The sequence below is a fragment of the Eriocheir sinensis genome, unplaced genomic scaffold (genome assembly GCF_024679095.1).
Source record: "Eriocheir sinensis breed Jianghai 21 unplaced genomic scaffold, ASM2467909v1 Scaffold225, whole genome shotgun sequence".
Lineage (NCBI taxonomy): Eukaryota > Metazoa > Arthropoda > Malacostraca > Decapoda > Varunidae > Eriocheir > Eriocheir sinensis.
The window spans coordinates 496,923-511,499 of NW_026111527.1; the positions used below are offsets into that span (position 1 = coordinate 496,923).

Sequence of the window (14,577 nt, forward strand, 5' to 3'; positions counted from 1 at the left end):
AGAGAGAGAGAGAGAGAGAGAGAGAGAGAGAGAGAGAGAGAGAGAGAGAGAGAGAGAGAAAGAGGTGGAGAAAGAGGTGGAGAAAGAGGAGGATGGGAGGGAGGGAAAGGGAGGGGTGGGAGTAGAGGAAGCCAGGGGTGGAGGTAGTTGGTGGATACACTTCACAAATACGTCACGCCTCACTTGTTCGAATGTGTAAGTGGCTCACGCAGATTTTGTCATCACAGTCAAGAGTAAACGCCATAATTAACCGCATCTGGTAGTGCACAATAGTGTCAAAAATTAGCGGAGAGTGTGAAACAATCCGTGGAAAAGCACCATGCTGATCCGAGTCTTCGTTTGAAAGATATTTGCTAAAAACGGTATGTCATAGGATCTGATAGGGATAGTACTATAGCCATTCCTGTTACTGATGAACTCTGGAGCAGCTTTCCTTCGTCTGCATTTCCTCCTGCCTACGTCGTGACCACTTTCAAGAGGGGAATAATATTGAGAACATTGGACAATAAGTATGAGAAGAAACGTTGAAAAACATAGGAAACAGAGGAAAACAGATAAAGGGAGGCACAGTAGTAAGGAATAAATTTTTTTGAAAAAACAATGATAAGGTACGAAGACAAATCGGACACGGCACTTTACTTTTTTTTAAAGAAAACGAGGTACATAGAAAATGTGGGAAACCGAGATGAAACAACAAATTTCAACATAAAAGGGACAGCGAAAAATGAATGAAAGAAGCGGACGGAGAGGATGACAAAGACGACATAGAGGATATTCGGGGATACTCACACCAGCACAGGCAGCAATAGCAGGGTTTTAAGAAAGGGGAAAACAGGTAATGGAAGGACAATACAGGAAAATAGGGAACACAGGGGACACACGAATATACTCACAACAAGACAGGCAGCATGAGGATTATAGGGAGGGACACGGCAAGCTGCAGCCACCGCCAATCTCTGATGAGGTAGCCTGCCCCGCCCCACATCATCATACCAAAGGCCCAGGGCAGAGCCATAAGGATGCCTACAGCAGACCTGTTCTTGGTCTCGCACACCTCCATACCTGAAATTATGTCCTTGGCGTCATTTTCCTTATAATTATCCTTCACTAACATCAACTAAGTGTCATTTCGAAGGAAATAACTGTTAGGAATTAATCCGAATGAAGAGAAAAGTAAGATAAATAGCCTTCATGTATCAATCAATCCCTGAAAGCATACATTTGGGGGCGCATCCCCTCACCTACCCTATGACGTCAAACCAGGGTGTCCTCCGGGCAAGTCTTCATGCAAGTCCCCTCCCCATCCTATGTACCTCCTGTCAAGATTTCTCGACTTGCTCAAACCACGAACTCTGTAAGCGTCCCCTTGTCCTCCTCTACTTAAAACAACGCGATGTGCAGAGTCGGTTTCTGAGTGGTGTGCCCGTTTCCCCGGAATTAGCGCTGATGGACTAAGCGGGTAATATTTGTCGAATCAGTTTCACGGAGTAGTCGCTGGTTTGATACAAAGTCATTCCAGCAATATCTCATGATTCTGCGTAGAAATATATTACGAAAGGCATCAGTCTGCCTCTCCAAGTCCCTACTTGTAGTGCCCATGTCTCACAGAAAGTAAAACGAGGAGCCCAAGCGACTTGACGATCCTGCAGAGGTGGGCCAGAGCGTGGGTCAAGCCAATCCGCTGTAAGACTTCCTGACGAGACCAGTCGTTGTTCGGAACTACGCTACCGAGGCATATAAAATTTTCCAAGTTATCCGTGTTCTCCCCACACGCATGAACAGATTGTACTGTTTCATCTAGCAAGCTTCTAAACAACTGTACCTTAGTCTTGGCCCAGGAGAGCTGCAAGGTGATCTAGAATGTGTTTTATTTTTTCATCAGTGATGTTTCTCAATGAACGGAACATGATTGTGTCCACAAACTCCATATATGAAAATGAAATACGATAATTAGGTTAGAGTAGACACAAAAAATTCTGCGTAGCTGGGAGCAGACTGGGACATTGCTTTGAGTGTATACGTGACTAATTCTCATAATCACGTGCGCAAAAACGTTGTCACATCATTTTTCAGGGTATAAAGTGTTCAAACGTTACAGACTATAATATATATATATATATATATATATATATATATATATATATATATATATATATATATATATATATATATATATATATATGTATATATATATATATAGATAGATAGATAGATAGATAGATAGATAGATAGATATAGATATATAGATAGATAGATAGAGAGAGAGAGAGAGAGAGAGAGAGAGAGAGAGAGAGAGAGAGAGAGAGAGAGAGAGAGAGAGAGAGAGAGAGAGAGAGAGAGAGTTTCTGCTTGGAAAAAGAAGGAACTCTTTTCGAGAAGCGTCTATGTAAAGTCACGCTGCAATTTTTGACTGAAATTTGGACTGTCTATATATAGTTCCACCGCCGTCTGTTAATACAAGCAACACAGTACACATAGTGTAGGGACCCCCTAAATCTATCTATTTTCTCTTAAGTCTTCCCGTTCTCTCCACCTTCAATTCCTTAGCCTACCCTTCACATCACTCCATTTATTCTAAAGCATCTCCTCTTTCTAAACCATTTCTTTAGTCTGCCTTCTACTGCACACACACCATATCTCATCCTCCACATTTCATCAGATCGCGAGTAACTACATCATAAATACGTGTATCTAGTCACCAAGAATATTATAACAAACTGACCTACACACACAGAAGCACCAAACTGTCAGTATTGTAAATATTTCCGTATGTCAACTTATATACATAGTCAACTACCATTCTCTGTACAAATATAATCTAGAAATAAAACTTCTATGTCAGAGACACGCCAGTCCTCGTCGACAGACCGACTCGGTCGGCTAGATTTCGATCGCCGATAGAGTCGGTCTGTCGGCAAAGGCCCATGCTCCCCGGTGCAGGGAGGGAGCAATATTTTCCCTCTTAACGATCCGTCTTCGGACAAGGGCCCGTTTCTCCAAGTGATACTAGGGGATAAATCTTTAACAACTACATCTACCATAAGTAAGGAGTACCGAGAGACACGCCAGTCCTCGTCGACAGACCGACTTGGTCGGCTACGCTCCAAACGGCCGATAGAGTCGGTCTGTCGGTACCAAGGAGACTATAGAACGGTATATAGTCTCTTTGGTCGGTACCCTGCTATAGGGATTGAGCAATCTTTATAAAAAAAAAGGAGAACAAAACAGGCCAACAGGACTTTCCTTTAAGCTAAAGAGGCGGTTTAGCGGACATAATACGGCGAAGCTCACAGCTTCGTTTGCTGCCTCGAGAACGCACAGGGTAGAAATGCCTTTGCCCTCTGTAGTGGTCTAGGCAATCGCCACAACCTAAAGTGGCGGTTTAACGGAAATATACGGTGTAACCCTGGAGGTTACGTATTCTGCCCCGAGGACGCGCAAGGTAGCAATGCCTTGGTCCACTTAATGGCTTAGACTGCTGCTACAATACCACAGGACACAGCTCGGCGAAGCACAGAAACGTCCTAACCCTGAAACGCACCGATTTTTTTTTTCTCTCTCTCTCTCTCTCTCTACAGGGACACCCTTGGGGCTCCCGAGGGGGCGACGGGATGGCCTGACAGGGCGAGGAGAATTATTTTTCTATTATATCAATGTCACCCACGAATTTTCTTTTTTCGCCATTTCTAACACATCATTGGCTTTATAAAAGATTATTCAGCATTAATAAAAGAAAAAAGAACCAAGAAATGGAAATATACAGTGAACATTGTTGACATCGAAGTAGTAACAAATGTAGGGAGGTGGGGGTAGCCTCAGCGGGGGGGACTGGAAGTGGGGGTTGGGGGGGTCAGCGGGGGGGTTACGGAAGAAGGGGTATCTGGACCCCCCCCTCCCCTCTCTTTTACCTTTTCACCAACCCCCAACCCCCCACCCCCCTCACCCACCCCACCCCATCCCCACCTCTCTCGGGCTAGCGTACGGAAGCGGAAGGGTGCCCAGCAGGGAGGGGGAGGGGGGTGACGGGAGAAGGGGTACTTGAAGGGTTAAGATAAGATCGTGGGCACTCGAATGACCACAAGATTACAATCACGGAAAAGATTAAAAACATTAGGTTAATGACCAGGCTGGAATATGAATTTACTCTCTAATGCAAGTCCGAAAATAAAATAAAAAATCGCCATTGAACGTAAGACTCGATAAATTATTTAAGTTTTAGCTAGGTGTATTGTATCATTATCTTCTTATTTCTCATTTCTCAACTTGTTTCTTCTTATTTCTTTCCTCAACTTATATATATATATATATTTTTTTTACTCCGGTTATTTGGCGCCATCTAACCCTAAACACTGCAGCACCTAGTCTTTTTTTTTCTGATTTTGCATTAATTAATGTCTTATATCTCATTTTTTAACTTCTTTCTTCTTATTTCTTTTTTCAACTTGCATTTCTTTATATTTTCTGCCTGCTCTTCGGTGTCATATTATGACCTTAGACGTTGCCGCATCGAGTTTACCTTTTTCCCTAGATCAAGATAGCGCTCAAAACTAAGGCAACCCAGAAATACCTCAGTGAGTCAGCGAAGGTAAGGGAGAGAGAGCGATGTGAGATGGAAAGTGGTACGGAAGAGACGGGGGAAAAGGCATAAAGTGAAAAAGGATCATGCGTGTGTGTGTGTGTGTGTGTGTGTGTGTGTTCCATTCCCCTCTGATTCTTGAGAAATCTCCGGCTAGCTCGAAATTTTGTGGGTCAACTTTTTTAGCCGAAAATATGTTCCGAAGCGGAATTTAGTGAGAATTCTTATGGTATCTTCAAATTCCTCATACGTCTATTAGTTCCCGAGTTACACCGAGAAAACTCTATTTTTTTCTCTCGTCAGAGTAGCCTAACAAATAAAAATCGCTCAAAGCTCCTCATCTACGTTCCTTAGAAAGGCTAGCGTACAGAAGCGGGAGGGTGACGATGTGAGAGGGAAAGTGTTCGTGTGTGTGTGTGTGTGTGTGTGTGTGTGTGTGTGTGTTCCATTCCCCTCTGATTCTTGAGAAATCTGCGGCTAGCTTGAAATTTTGTGGGCCAACTTTTTTAGCCGAATATATGTTCCGAGGCGGAATTTAGTGAGGATTCTTATGGTATCTTCAAATTCCTCATACGTCTATTACTTCCCGAGTTACACCGAGAAAACTGTTTTTTTTTTCTATCGTCAGAGTAACCTAACAAATAAAAATCACTCAAAGTTCCTCATCTACGTTCCTTAGAAAGATTGCCATATGTTACTATTAAGAAACTTATCCCAACAATTGCAAATTTGACGCACTTTCATCGAAAACTTAATTTTTAATCATTTTTTATTTACTTTTATGGCGCTTTTCGCGTCATCGTCCGCCAGAACCTTTTACCCTTGATGACACGAAATGCGTCATCGTGCGCGAGAGGGTTAAATAAGTCAGATTTATCTCAAATTCACTGTCTGGGCAGACAAATATTCGGAAAAGAGAAGGCAAACCAGTTTGTACATATATATAAATATGCTGTATATTCACGTCCTTATGGACATCTTCTTGTTGATTTGGGTATAAATACTCCTGAATCCCTACAGTTTCGCTCAACTCTACATTCCATCAAACCTTTCTCCTCCTCTTCTCTCTTCCCCCCTCCCTCCCTCCCTCCCCTTCCCTTTCCTTCCCTCGTGTTATTAAATAAGTCAGATTTATCTCAAATTCACTGTCTGGGCAGACAAATATTCGGAAAAGAGAAGGTTGCAGATATATATATAAATATGCTGTATATTCACGTCCTTATGGATATCTTCTTGTTGATTTGGGAATAAATACTCCTCAATCCCTACAGTTTCGCTCAAACATTGTTGGAGAGCCTCCCAGGTGAACGCGTATTCCAATGGGGAACTCCAGGAAAAAGGAACTCTTACACGTTCTATACTCCCAACACAACGAACCCTATGGTTTAAGCTCTCAGCTACTTCTGATCTTACTCTCTTAAGCCTTTGCAACTACTTTCTTAAACCCTCGAAGTCCGCCTTCCTGAAGTCAGGTATTAAGTGTTGTTTCTGCTGACTCTATCCTCCCATTTAATATTAAATTTAATTTCCTTATGATTACTGTTACCTAATGAACCCCCAACCTCAATGTTGCTTATTATGTCCTCTTTATTAGTTAACAACAAATCCAAAATATGTTCTTCCCTCGTTGGTGTACTAATTAACTGCTTGAGGAAACTATCCTACGGCGGGAAATGAAAAAGAACCATGCAGCATGGAAAAACTGCATGGAAATTTGTGCGCCTGTGAGAACAAGACAACGCTTGCTGAGCACCCAATGATGATCACAAGACTAAGATTCCTACCTGCGGGATATACTGTTAAATTTATTAATCATGCTAACGCATATGAGCCATCTTATTTAGCATTCTATGACTTTGAGAGTATTCTCGTAAAGCCTTCTTCGAATGGGTGTAAAGAGACATCACTTTGCCATAGCGTATGCTTACATTATAGTGAATAGAAACGGGGAAACAGTAGAAAGCGGATCATATTGTGAAAGTAATGCTGTAAACCATTTTAACTGAACCCACACTGTTTTGTATATAGAACGAACTTACATTAGCTGAACTCACACTGTTTTGTATATAGAACGAACTTACATTAGCTGAACTCACACTGTTTTGTATATAGAACGAACTTACATTAGCTGAACTCACACTGGTTTGTATATAGAACGAACTTACATTAGCTGAACTCACACTGTTTTGTATATAGAACGAACTTACATTAGCTGAACTCACACTGTTTTGTATATACAACGAGCTTACATTAGCTGAACTCACACTGTTTTGTAAATAGAACGAACTTACATTAGCTGAACTCACACTGTTTTGTATATAGAACGAACTTACATTAGCTGAACTCACACTGGTTTGTATATAGAACGAACTTACATTAGCTGAACTCACACTGTTTTGTATATAGAACGAACTTACATTAGCTGAACTCACACTGTTTTGTATATAGAACGGTCTTACATTAGCTGAACTCACACTGTTTTGCATATAGAACGAACTTACATTAGCTGAACTCACACTGGTTTGTATATAGAACGAACTTACATTAGCTGAACTCACACTGTTTTGCATATAGAACGAACTTACATTAGCTGAACTCACACTGGTTTGTATATAGAACGAACTTACATTAGCTGAACTCACACTGTTTTGAATATAGAACGAACTTACATTAGCTGAACCCGCACTGTTTTGTATATAGAACGAACTTACATTAGCTGAACTCACACTGTTTTGATTATAGAACGAACTTACATTAGCTGAACTCACACTGTTTTGTATAAAGAACGAACTTACATTAGTTGAACTCACACTGTTTTGCATATAGAACGAACTTACATTAGCTGAACTCACACTGTTTTGAATATAATACGAACTTACATTAGCTGAACCCACACTCCTGGAAGAAGTTAAAATTTTCTAAAGGCTACAATACAATCAATATGACCGATGAAGATACGGCACGTCACAATGAACAAACTCACTGTCTTCTCTGTAAATACGGGTTTTAAAAGGTAAAGGAGTAAAACATCATGACCATGAAAAATCGGGAAACAATTACATTGAAGCTTATTGTAATAGATGCAACCTTCAAATGAAAAAAATCACAAATTGCAGCGCACTCTCATTGCACATAATGCGGATTACGACATGACGTTAATCCCGCGTGAATTAACGCTACCTGACTTTGAAAATCAAACTAAGACCAAAACATTCAGTTCACAAATACCATGAAGTCATCATAAATGACTTGAGATTTATTGACGCGTATGTCTTTATGTCTGGTTCACTCGCGGCTTTAGCGAACCAATTCATCAGCAATGGGAACGAACCCATATGCACACAACAGATGTTGAAAGATGTGCCAGCAACTGCGTTACCATTATTGATCAAGGGAAAGCAGGTTTTTTGTTATGACTATATGGATTCGATGGAACGACTTTGAGACACGTCTTCCATCCCGCGAAGATTTTTTCAATTCGCTTCAAGAAGCAGAACTTTCCGAAAGTGATTATAAACATGCTCAGAATGTTTGGAAAGTAGCTGGGTGTCAGAGCCTGCTGGACTATTTGTTGCTTTATGTAAAAGTGGATGTTGGCCTTCTATGTGATGTCTTCCTAGAGTGGAGAGGTATTTTGAAAACCCAGTGGAGGTTGGATATTGTAAATTATGTTAGCCTGCCAGGATTTGCCTATGACTCTTTTCTGTTAAAAACACAGCAGGAATTAGAGATGCTTAGTAGCCCAGACATATATCATTGCATTCAAACAAATGTGCGTGGGGGCTACACAAGTGTTGTGCGTCGTTTTGTACGCATCATGTTTTGGATTAAACTGAGGGTTCGTGTAGATGTTATTGGTGCGTACAAAACGACGCACAACACTTGTGTAGCCTTGTGTAGTGGAACTAATAGACGTATGAGGAATTTGAAGATACCATAAGAATCCTCACTAAATTCCGCCTCGGAACATATATTCGGCTTAAAAAGTTGGCCCACAAAATTTCGAGCTAGCCGCAGATTTCTCAAGAATCAGAGGGGAATGGAACACACACACACACACACATACACACACACGCACACTTTCCCTCTCACATCGTCACCCTCCCGCTTCCGTACGCTAGCCTTTCTAAGGAACGTAGATGAGGAGCTTTGAGCGATTTTTATTTGTTAGGCTACTCTGACGAGAGAAAAAAATACAGTTTTCTCGGTGTAACTCGGGAACTAATAGACGTATGAGGAATTTGAAGATACCATAAGAATCCTCACTAAATTCCGCTTCGGAACATATTTTCGGCTAAAAAAGTTGACCCACAAAATTTCGAGCTAGCCGCAGATTTCTCAAGAATCAGAGGGGAATGGAACACACACACACACACACACACACACACACACACGCATAATCCTTTTTCACTTTATGCCTTTTCCCCCGTCTCTTCCGTACCACTTTCCATCTCACATCGCTCTCTCTCCCTTACCTTCGCTGACTCACTGAGGTATTTCTGGGTTGCCTTAGTTTTGAGCGCTATCTTAATCTAGGGAAAAAGGTAAACTCGATGCGGCAACGTCTAAGGTCATATGACACCGAAGAGCAGGCAGAAAATATAAAGAAATGCAAGTTGAGAAAAGAAATAAGAAGAAAGAAGTTAAGAAATGAGATATAAGACATTAATTAATGCAAAATCAGAAAAAAAGACTTGGTGCTGCAGTGTTTAGGGTTAGATGGCGCCAAATAACCGGAGTAAAAAATATATATATATATATAAGTTGAGGAAAGAAATAAGAAGAAACAAGTTGAGAAATGAGAAATAAGAAGATAATGATACAATACACCTAGCTAAAACTTAAATAATTTATCGAGTCTTACGTTCAATGGCGATTTTTTATTTTATTTTCGGACTTGCATTAGAGAGTAAACTCATATTCCAGCCTGGTCATTAATTAACTTAATGTCTTTAACCTTTTCCGTGATTGTAATCTTGTGGTCATTCGAGGGCCCACGATCTTATCTTAACCCTTCAAGTACCCACTCTCCCGTCACCCCCTCCCTGCTGGGCACCCCTACTCCCGTCACCCTCCCGCTTCCGTACGCTAGCCCGAGAGAGGTGGGGATGGGGTGGGGGGGGGGGAGGGGGGTCCAGATACCCTCTCTTCCGTAACCCCCCCCCCGTTGACCCCCCCAACCCCCACTTCCAGTCCCCCCCGCTGAGGCTACCCCCACTTCCGTACAGTTGTTACTATTCATCGAACATTGTATAAAAAAAAAGGATTACTTACGTTTACCTCCTCTCAGCTCGAAAGTTTGTGAGTCGACATTTTACGCTACATGCATACACCAATAACAGCGGTTGTTTGAAATTTCCAACTTATCCAATAGAATTATTACATGACCAACAGTTTTTGAGAAAGTGGAAGAAAACTGAATAATACCAACACATATTGGAAAATTAATCATACGTATGAATTTGTTTATATTACCACTTAAGATCAGGGGAGAGTTGATAACTAGTTTATTCGGTAGGCTTAGCTTGGGTCTTTCTACACCGAATTATGACATGATTTTGTCGGACCTTTTTTTTTTGGCGATTTTGAAACAAATTTTTAACGATTATATTTTAACGCGATTCGCACCATTGTGCATGAGAGGGTTATCACAGCTGCCGAGAGAGAGAGAGAGAGAGAGAGAGAGAGAGAGAGAGAGAGAGAGAGAGAGAGAGAGAGAGAGAGAGAGAGAGAGAACGATTCTACTGTTGCCTCTCGATCGATACCTGTTTTTTTTTTTTTTTTTTTTTTTACAGCAAAGGAGAAAGCACAAGGGCACAAAAAAGGAAACAATAATAAAAAAAAGCCCGCTACTTGCTGCTCCTGTAAAGAATCCGAAGAGGTGGCCGAAAGAGAGGTCAATTACGGGAGGAAAGGTGTCCTGATATCTTCCTCTCGAAAGAGTTCAAGTCGTAGGCAGGAAATACAGTTTTAGGATTGCCAGCGTGAGGGATGAACGAGTGAAGATGCTGGTTAACTCGTGCGTAAGGGATTTGGACAGTAAAGGGATGAGCTTGAGTAGAATGTCGTGTGTGGCGGATCCGGGGGACGGGGGGAGGCATGCAGTTAGCAAGTTCAGAAGAGCAGTCAGCGTGAAAATTTCATTAGAAGATAGAAAGAGAGGCAACATGGCGGCGGAATTTAAGAGGTAGAATACTATCAGTAAGGCCCTTTTCACACGAGCGGTTTCTACCGCTCCGGCAAGTGCCGGACGGTTTAGCTTTACATTGACTCCTATGGGTGCGTTCACACAAAGCCGGAGCTGCCGCTCCTGCAGCCACACCCTGCCGGACTACCAGCAAGACCGAAGCAGCAGAAATGCCGTACAGCGGTTTCGGTGGTCATGTGTTGCTATGGGCGTGTTGCTATGGGCGAGGGATAGTTGTCTGTCAACACTGGGAGGAAGGGCACGCGACCACTTTGCATCATTAGAAAAGCTGGTATGCACTATATTTTCCATCTTATGAACTTTCAATTAATGTATATTGAAAATGTTAGCGTCTTACATATTAATTATCTAAACGTCTGTACAACAAACATTTGCATTTAAATTTCAGGGTTATGGCTAATTAAAAATTATCATGAAACGGAGCTGCTGATCTTCGAGATTGAAAGACGGCCTTGTTTGCGGGGTCCCTCAAGAGAAGATTACAAATATGACTGAAGAAGATACCGAAGCGGATGCGGCAGACACCGCACTTAACCGTAGATGTCCAGCAGGTGGCATGCGGCTGCCGCTCGCCTGAGCGGCAGAAACCGCTCGTGTGAAAGGGCATGCGGCTGCCGCTCCGGCATGTGCGGGAGCGGCAGAAACCGCTCGTGTGAAAGGGGCCTAGTCGTATTATGAGACATTTCGCCGCCCAAGAACACATATTTGACAAGGCTTTCGTAGTAGTTGTTGGCATTTCTAGGAGTAGTTTTATAACCCTGGTGGCAGTGTGACCCTTCTTCTGTACCATGAACCTAAAGAGACGCTCATTAGAACCCGACTGATCCCCTCACTGATCTTTAGAAATAGCTGATGTGAGAAGCCAAAGTGTCTTGTAATACCAGCCTTAGACTCCACTTTATCCAGCAGAGCTGTGTGAGTGGAGCCCCCCCCACACGTGAGATGCATACTCCATACAAGGACGGACAAGGCCCCTGTATATGGATAGCAACTGTGCGGGGGAGAAGAACTGTCGGAGTCGATACAGAACGCCCAACCTCGAGGAAGCTGATTTAGTGAGAAAGGAGATGTGAAGTTTCCAGTTAAATTTTGAGTTAAGGATAGACCGAGAATGTTTAGTGTTGAAGATGGTGACAGCTGGGTGTTATCGAGAAATAGGGGATAGCTGTTTGGAAGAGTGTCGAGTTGATAGGTGGAGAAATTGGGTTTTTGAGGCATTGAAGGACACAAGGTTCCTTTTACCCCAATCGGAAATGATAACAAGGTTTGAGGTTAAGCGTTCTGCAGCCTCCATCCAGTCTGGAGTCTAGTAATTCCTGTTGAGAGGTTCTTCTCTTGAAAGAAGTTGAATAATGCAGAATGGAGTCATCAGCGTATGAGTGGACAGGACAGTTTGTTATAGAAAGAAGATCATTGATGTATTATAGGAAGAGAGTGGGTGATAGAACAGAGCCTTGTGGAACACAACTGTTGATAGGTTGAGGAGAGGAACAGTGACCGTCTACCACAGTAGAGATAGAACGGCCGGAAAGGAAACTGGAGATAAAGGAACAAAGAGAGGGATAGAATCCGAAAGAGGGCAGTTTAGAAAGCAAAGACTTGTGCCAGACTCTATCGAAGACTTTCAATATGTCTAGCGCAACTGAGAAAGTTTCGCCGAAACTGCTAAGAGAGGATGACCAAGAGTCAGTTTATAGAGCAAGAAGATCCCCAGTAGAACGCCCCTTGCGGAATCCATACTGGCGATCAAATAGAAGGTTAGAAGTGGAAAGATGCTTTTGAATCTTCCGATTAAGGATTAATTCAAAAGCTTTAGATAGACAGGAAACTAAATCTATAGGGCGGTAGTTTGAGGGATTGGAACGGTCACCCTTCTTAGACACAGGCTGTACAAAGGCATACTTCCAGCAGGAAGGAAAGATAGATGTTGATAGGCAGAGACGAAAGAGTTTGACTAGGCAGGGTGTCAGCACAGAAGCACAGTTTTTAAGGACTATAGGAGGCACTCCATCAGGTTCATAAGCCTTCTGAGAGTTGAGGCCAGAGAGGGCATAGAAAACATCATTTGGAAGAATCTTAATAACAGACATAAAGGAGTCAGAGGGGGGATGAGTAGGAGGAATATGCCCAGAATCGTCCAGGGTGGAGTTCTTACAGAAAGTTTGAGCGAAGAGTTCAGCCTTAGAGACAGATGAGACGGCAGTGCTGCCGTCAGGGTTAAGGAGAGGAGGGTAAGAAGAAGAATTGAAATTGAAGGAGATATTTTTGGCTAGATGCCAGAAGTCACGGGGAGAATTAGAAGGAGCAAGGTGTTGACATTTTCTATTAATGAAAGAAGTTTTGGTAAGTCGGAGAATAGACTTGGCACGATTCCGGGCTGAAATGTAAAGATCAAAGTTAGCGGGACTTCGACAGACAGACAGACAGGATAGTAAAGTAAAGTAAAGGAAAGGAAAGCTATATGGCGGTAGTTTGAGGGATTGGAACGGTCACCCTTCTTAGGCACAGGCTGTACGAAGGCGTGCCTCCAGCAGGAAGGAAAGGTAGATGTTGGTAGGCAGAGGCGAAAGAGTTTGACCAGGCAGGGTGTCAGCACGGAAGCACAGTTTTTAAGGACAATAGGAGACACTCCATCAAGTCCATAAGCCTTCTGAGAGTTGAGGCCAGAGAGAGCATAGAAAAATCGTTCTTAAGAATCTGAATAACAGGCATGAAAGAGTCAGAGGGGGATGAGTAGGAGGAATATGCCCAGAATCGTCCAGAGTGGAGCTGTTACAGAAAGTTTGAGTGAAAAATTCAGCCTTAGAGATAGATGAGACGGCAGTGCTGCCGTCTGGGTTAAATAGAGGCGGGAAAGAGGAAGAAGTGAAATCGGAGGAGATATTTTTGGCTAGGTTCCAGAAGTCTCTGAAAGAATTAGAGAAAGCAAGGTGTTGACATTTGCTATGGATGAAGGATTTTTTGGTAAGTCGGAGAATAGATTTGACACGATTCCAGGCAGAGATGTAAAGATTATGATTAGCGGCAGTTCGAAGGTTCTGGTACCTTTTGTGAGCGGCTTCTCTATCTTTGACAGCACGAGAACAAGCGTGATTAAACCAAGGTTTTTTAGCATGAGGAGTAGAGAAAGTACGTGAAATGTATGCCTCCATTCCAGAGACAATTACCTCTGTGATGCGTTGGACACACACAGAGGGGTCTCTCTTCTGGAAGCGGTGATCTTTCCACGGGAAATCGGAAAAGTACATCCTCAGATCGTCCCACCGAGCTGAAGCAAAATGCCAGAAGCATCGCCTCTTCGGTGGGTCCAGAGGATGTACAGGAGCGATAGGACAGGATACAGAAATCAGGTTGTGATCGGAGGAGCCCAACGAGAGAACAGTTTGACAGAGTAAGCAAAAGGGTTAGAGATAAGGAAGATGTCTAATATGTTGGGCCTGTCTCCAAGACGGTCGGGAATACGTGTAGGGTGCTGAACCTGTAGGCTTCATTATCAGGCTGGTCAGTGAAAGAGGATGAAAGCCTAAGCTGGTGGTGAACATTTGTTCATTTTTTAGTTCAACTTTTCTTAGGTTATGGCTCTTTAGTTCCTGTGACCTTTGAATGCTATTTTTACAGTAGCCTATGTGGTTTTATGCTGCTGCTGACGATGATGGTTGCAGCTTGTATGGATCTCCATTTGTTTATATAGTATGAGTTTTCACTTATTGTTCTCTTCACTGGCCGAGTCTGCCGTAAGTTATGGATGCACAACAAAAAAAGTTGGAAAGTTTCGTTTAGTCGGCGCAACATC

The 14,577-nt window shown here is 42.6% G+C and overlaps 1 protein-coding gene across 2 annotated transcripts in view; it reads right to left on the bottom strand.

The window, feature by feature from the left end:
• The window catches only part of LOC126990926 (organic cation transporter protein-like), a gene marked incomplete at its 5' end in the record, with an annotated part of 77,407 nt that overhangs the window by 46,852 nt on the left and 15,978 nt on the right, over positions 1–14,577 (bottom strand). For both annotated transcript variants that reach the window (XM_050849562.1, XM_050849561.1), the window contains 1 exon segment: positions 894–1,062. In XM_050849562.1, coding sequence (XP_050705519.1) covers positions 894–1,062 — 169 coding nt within the window.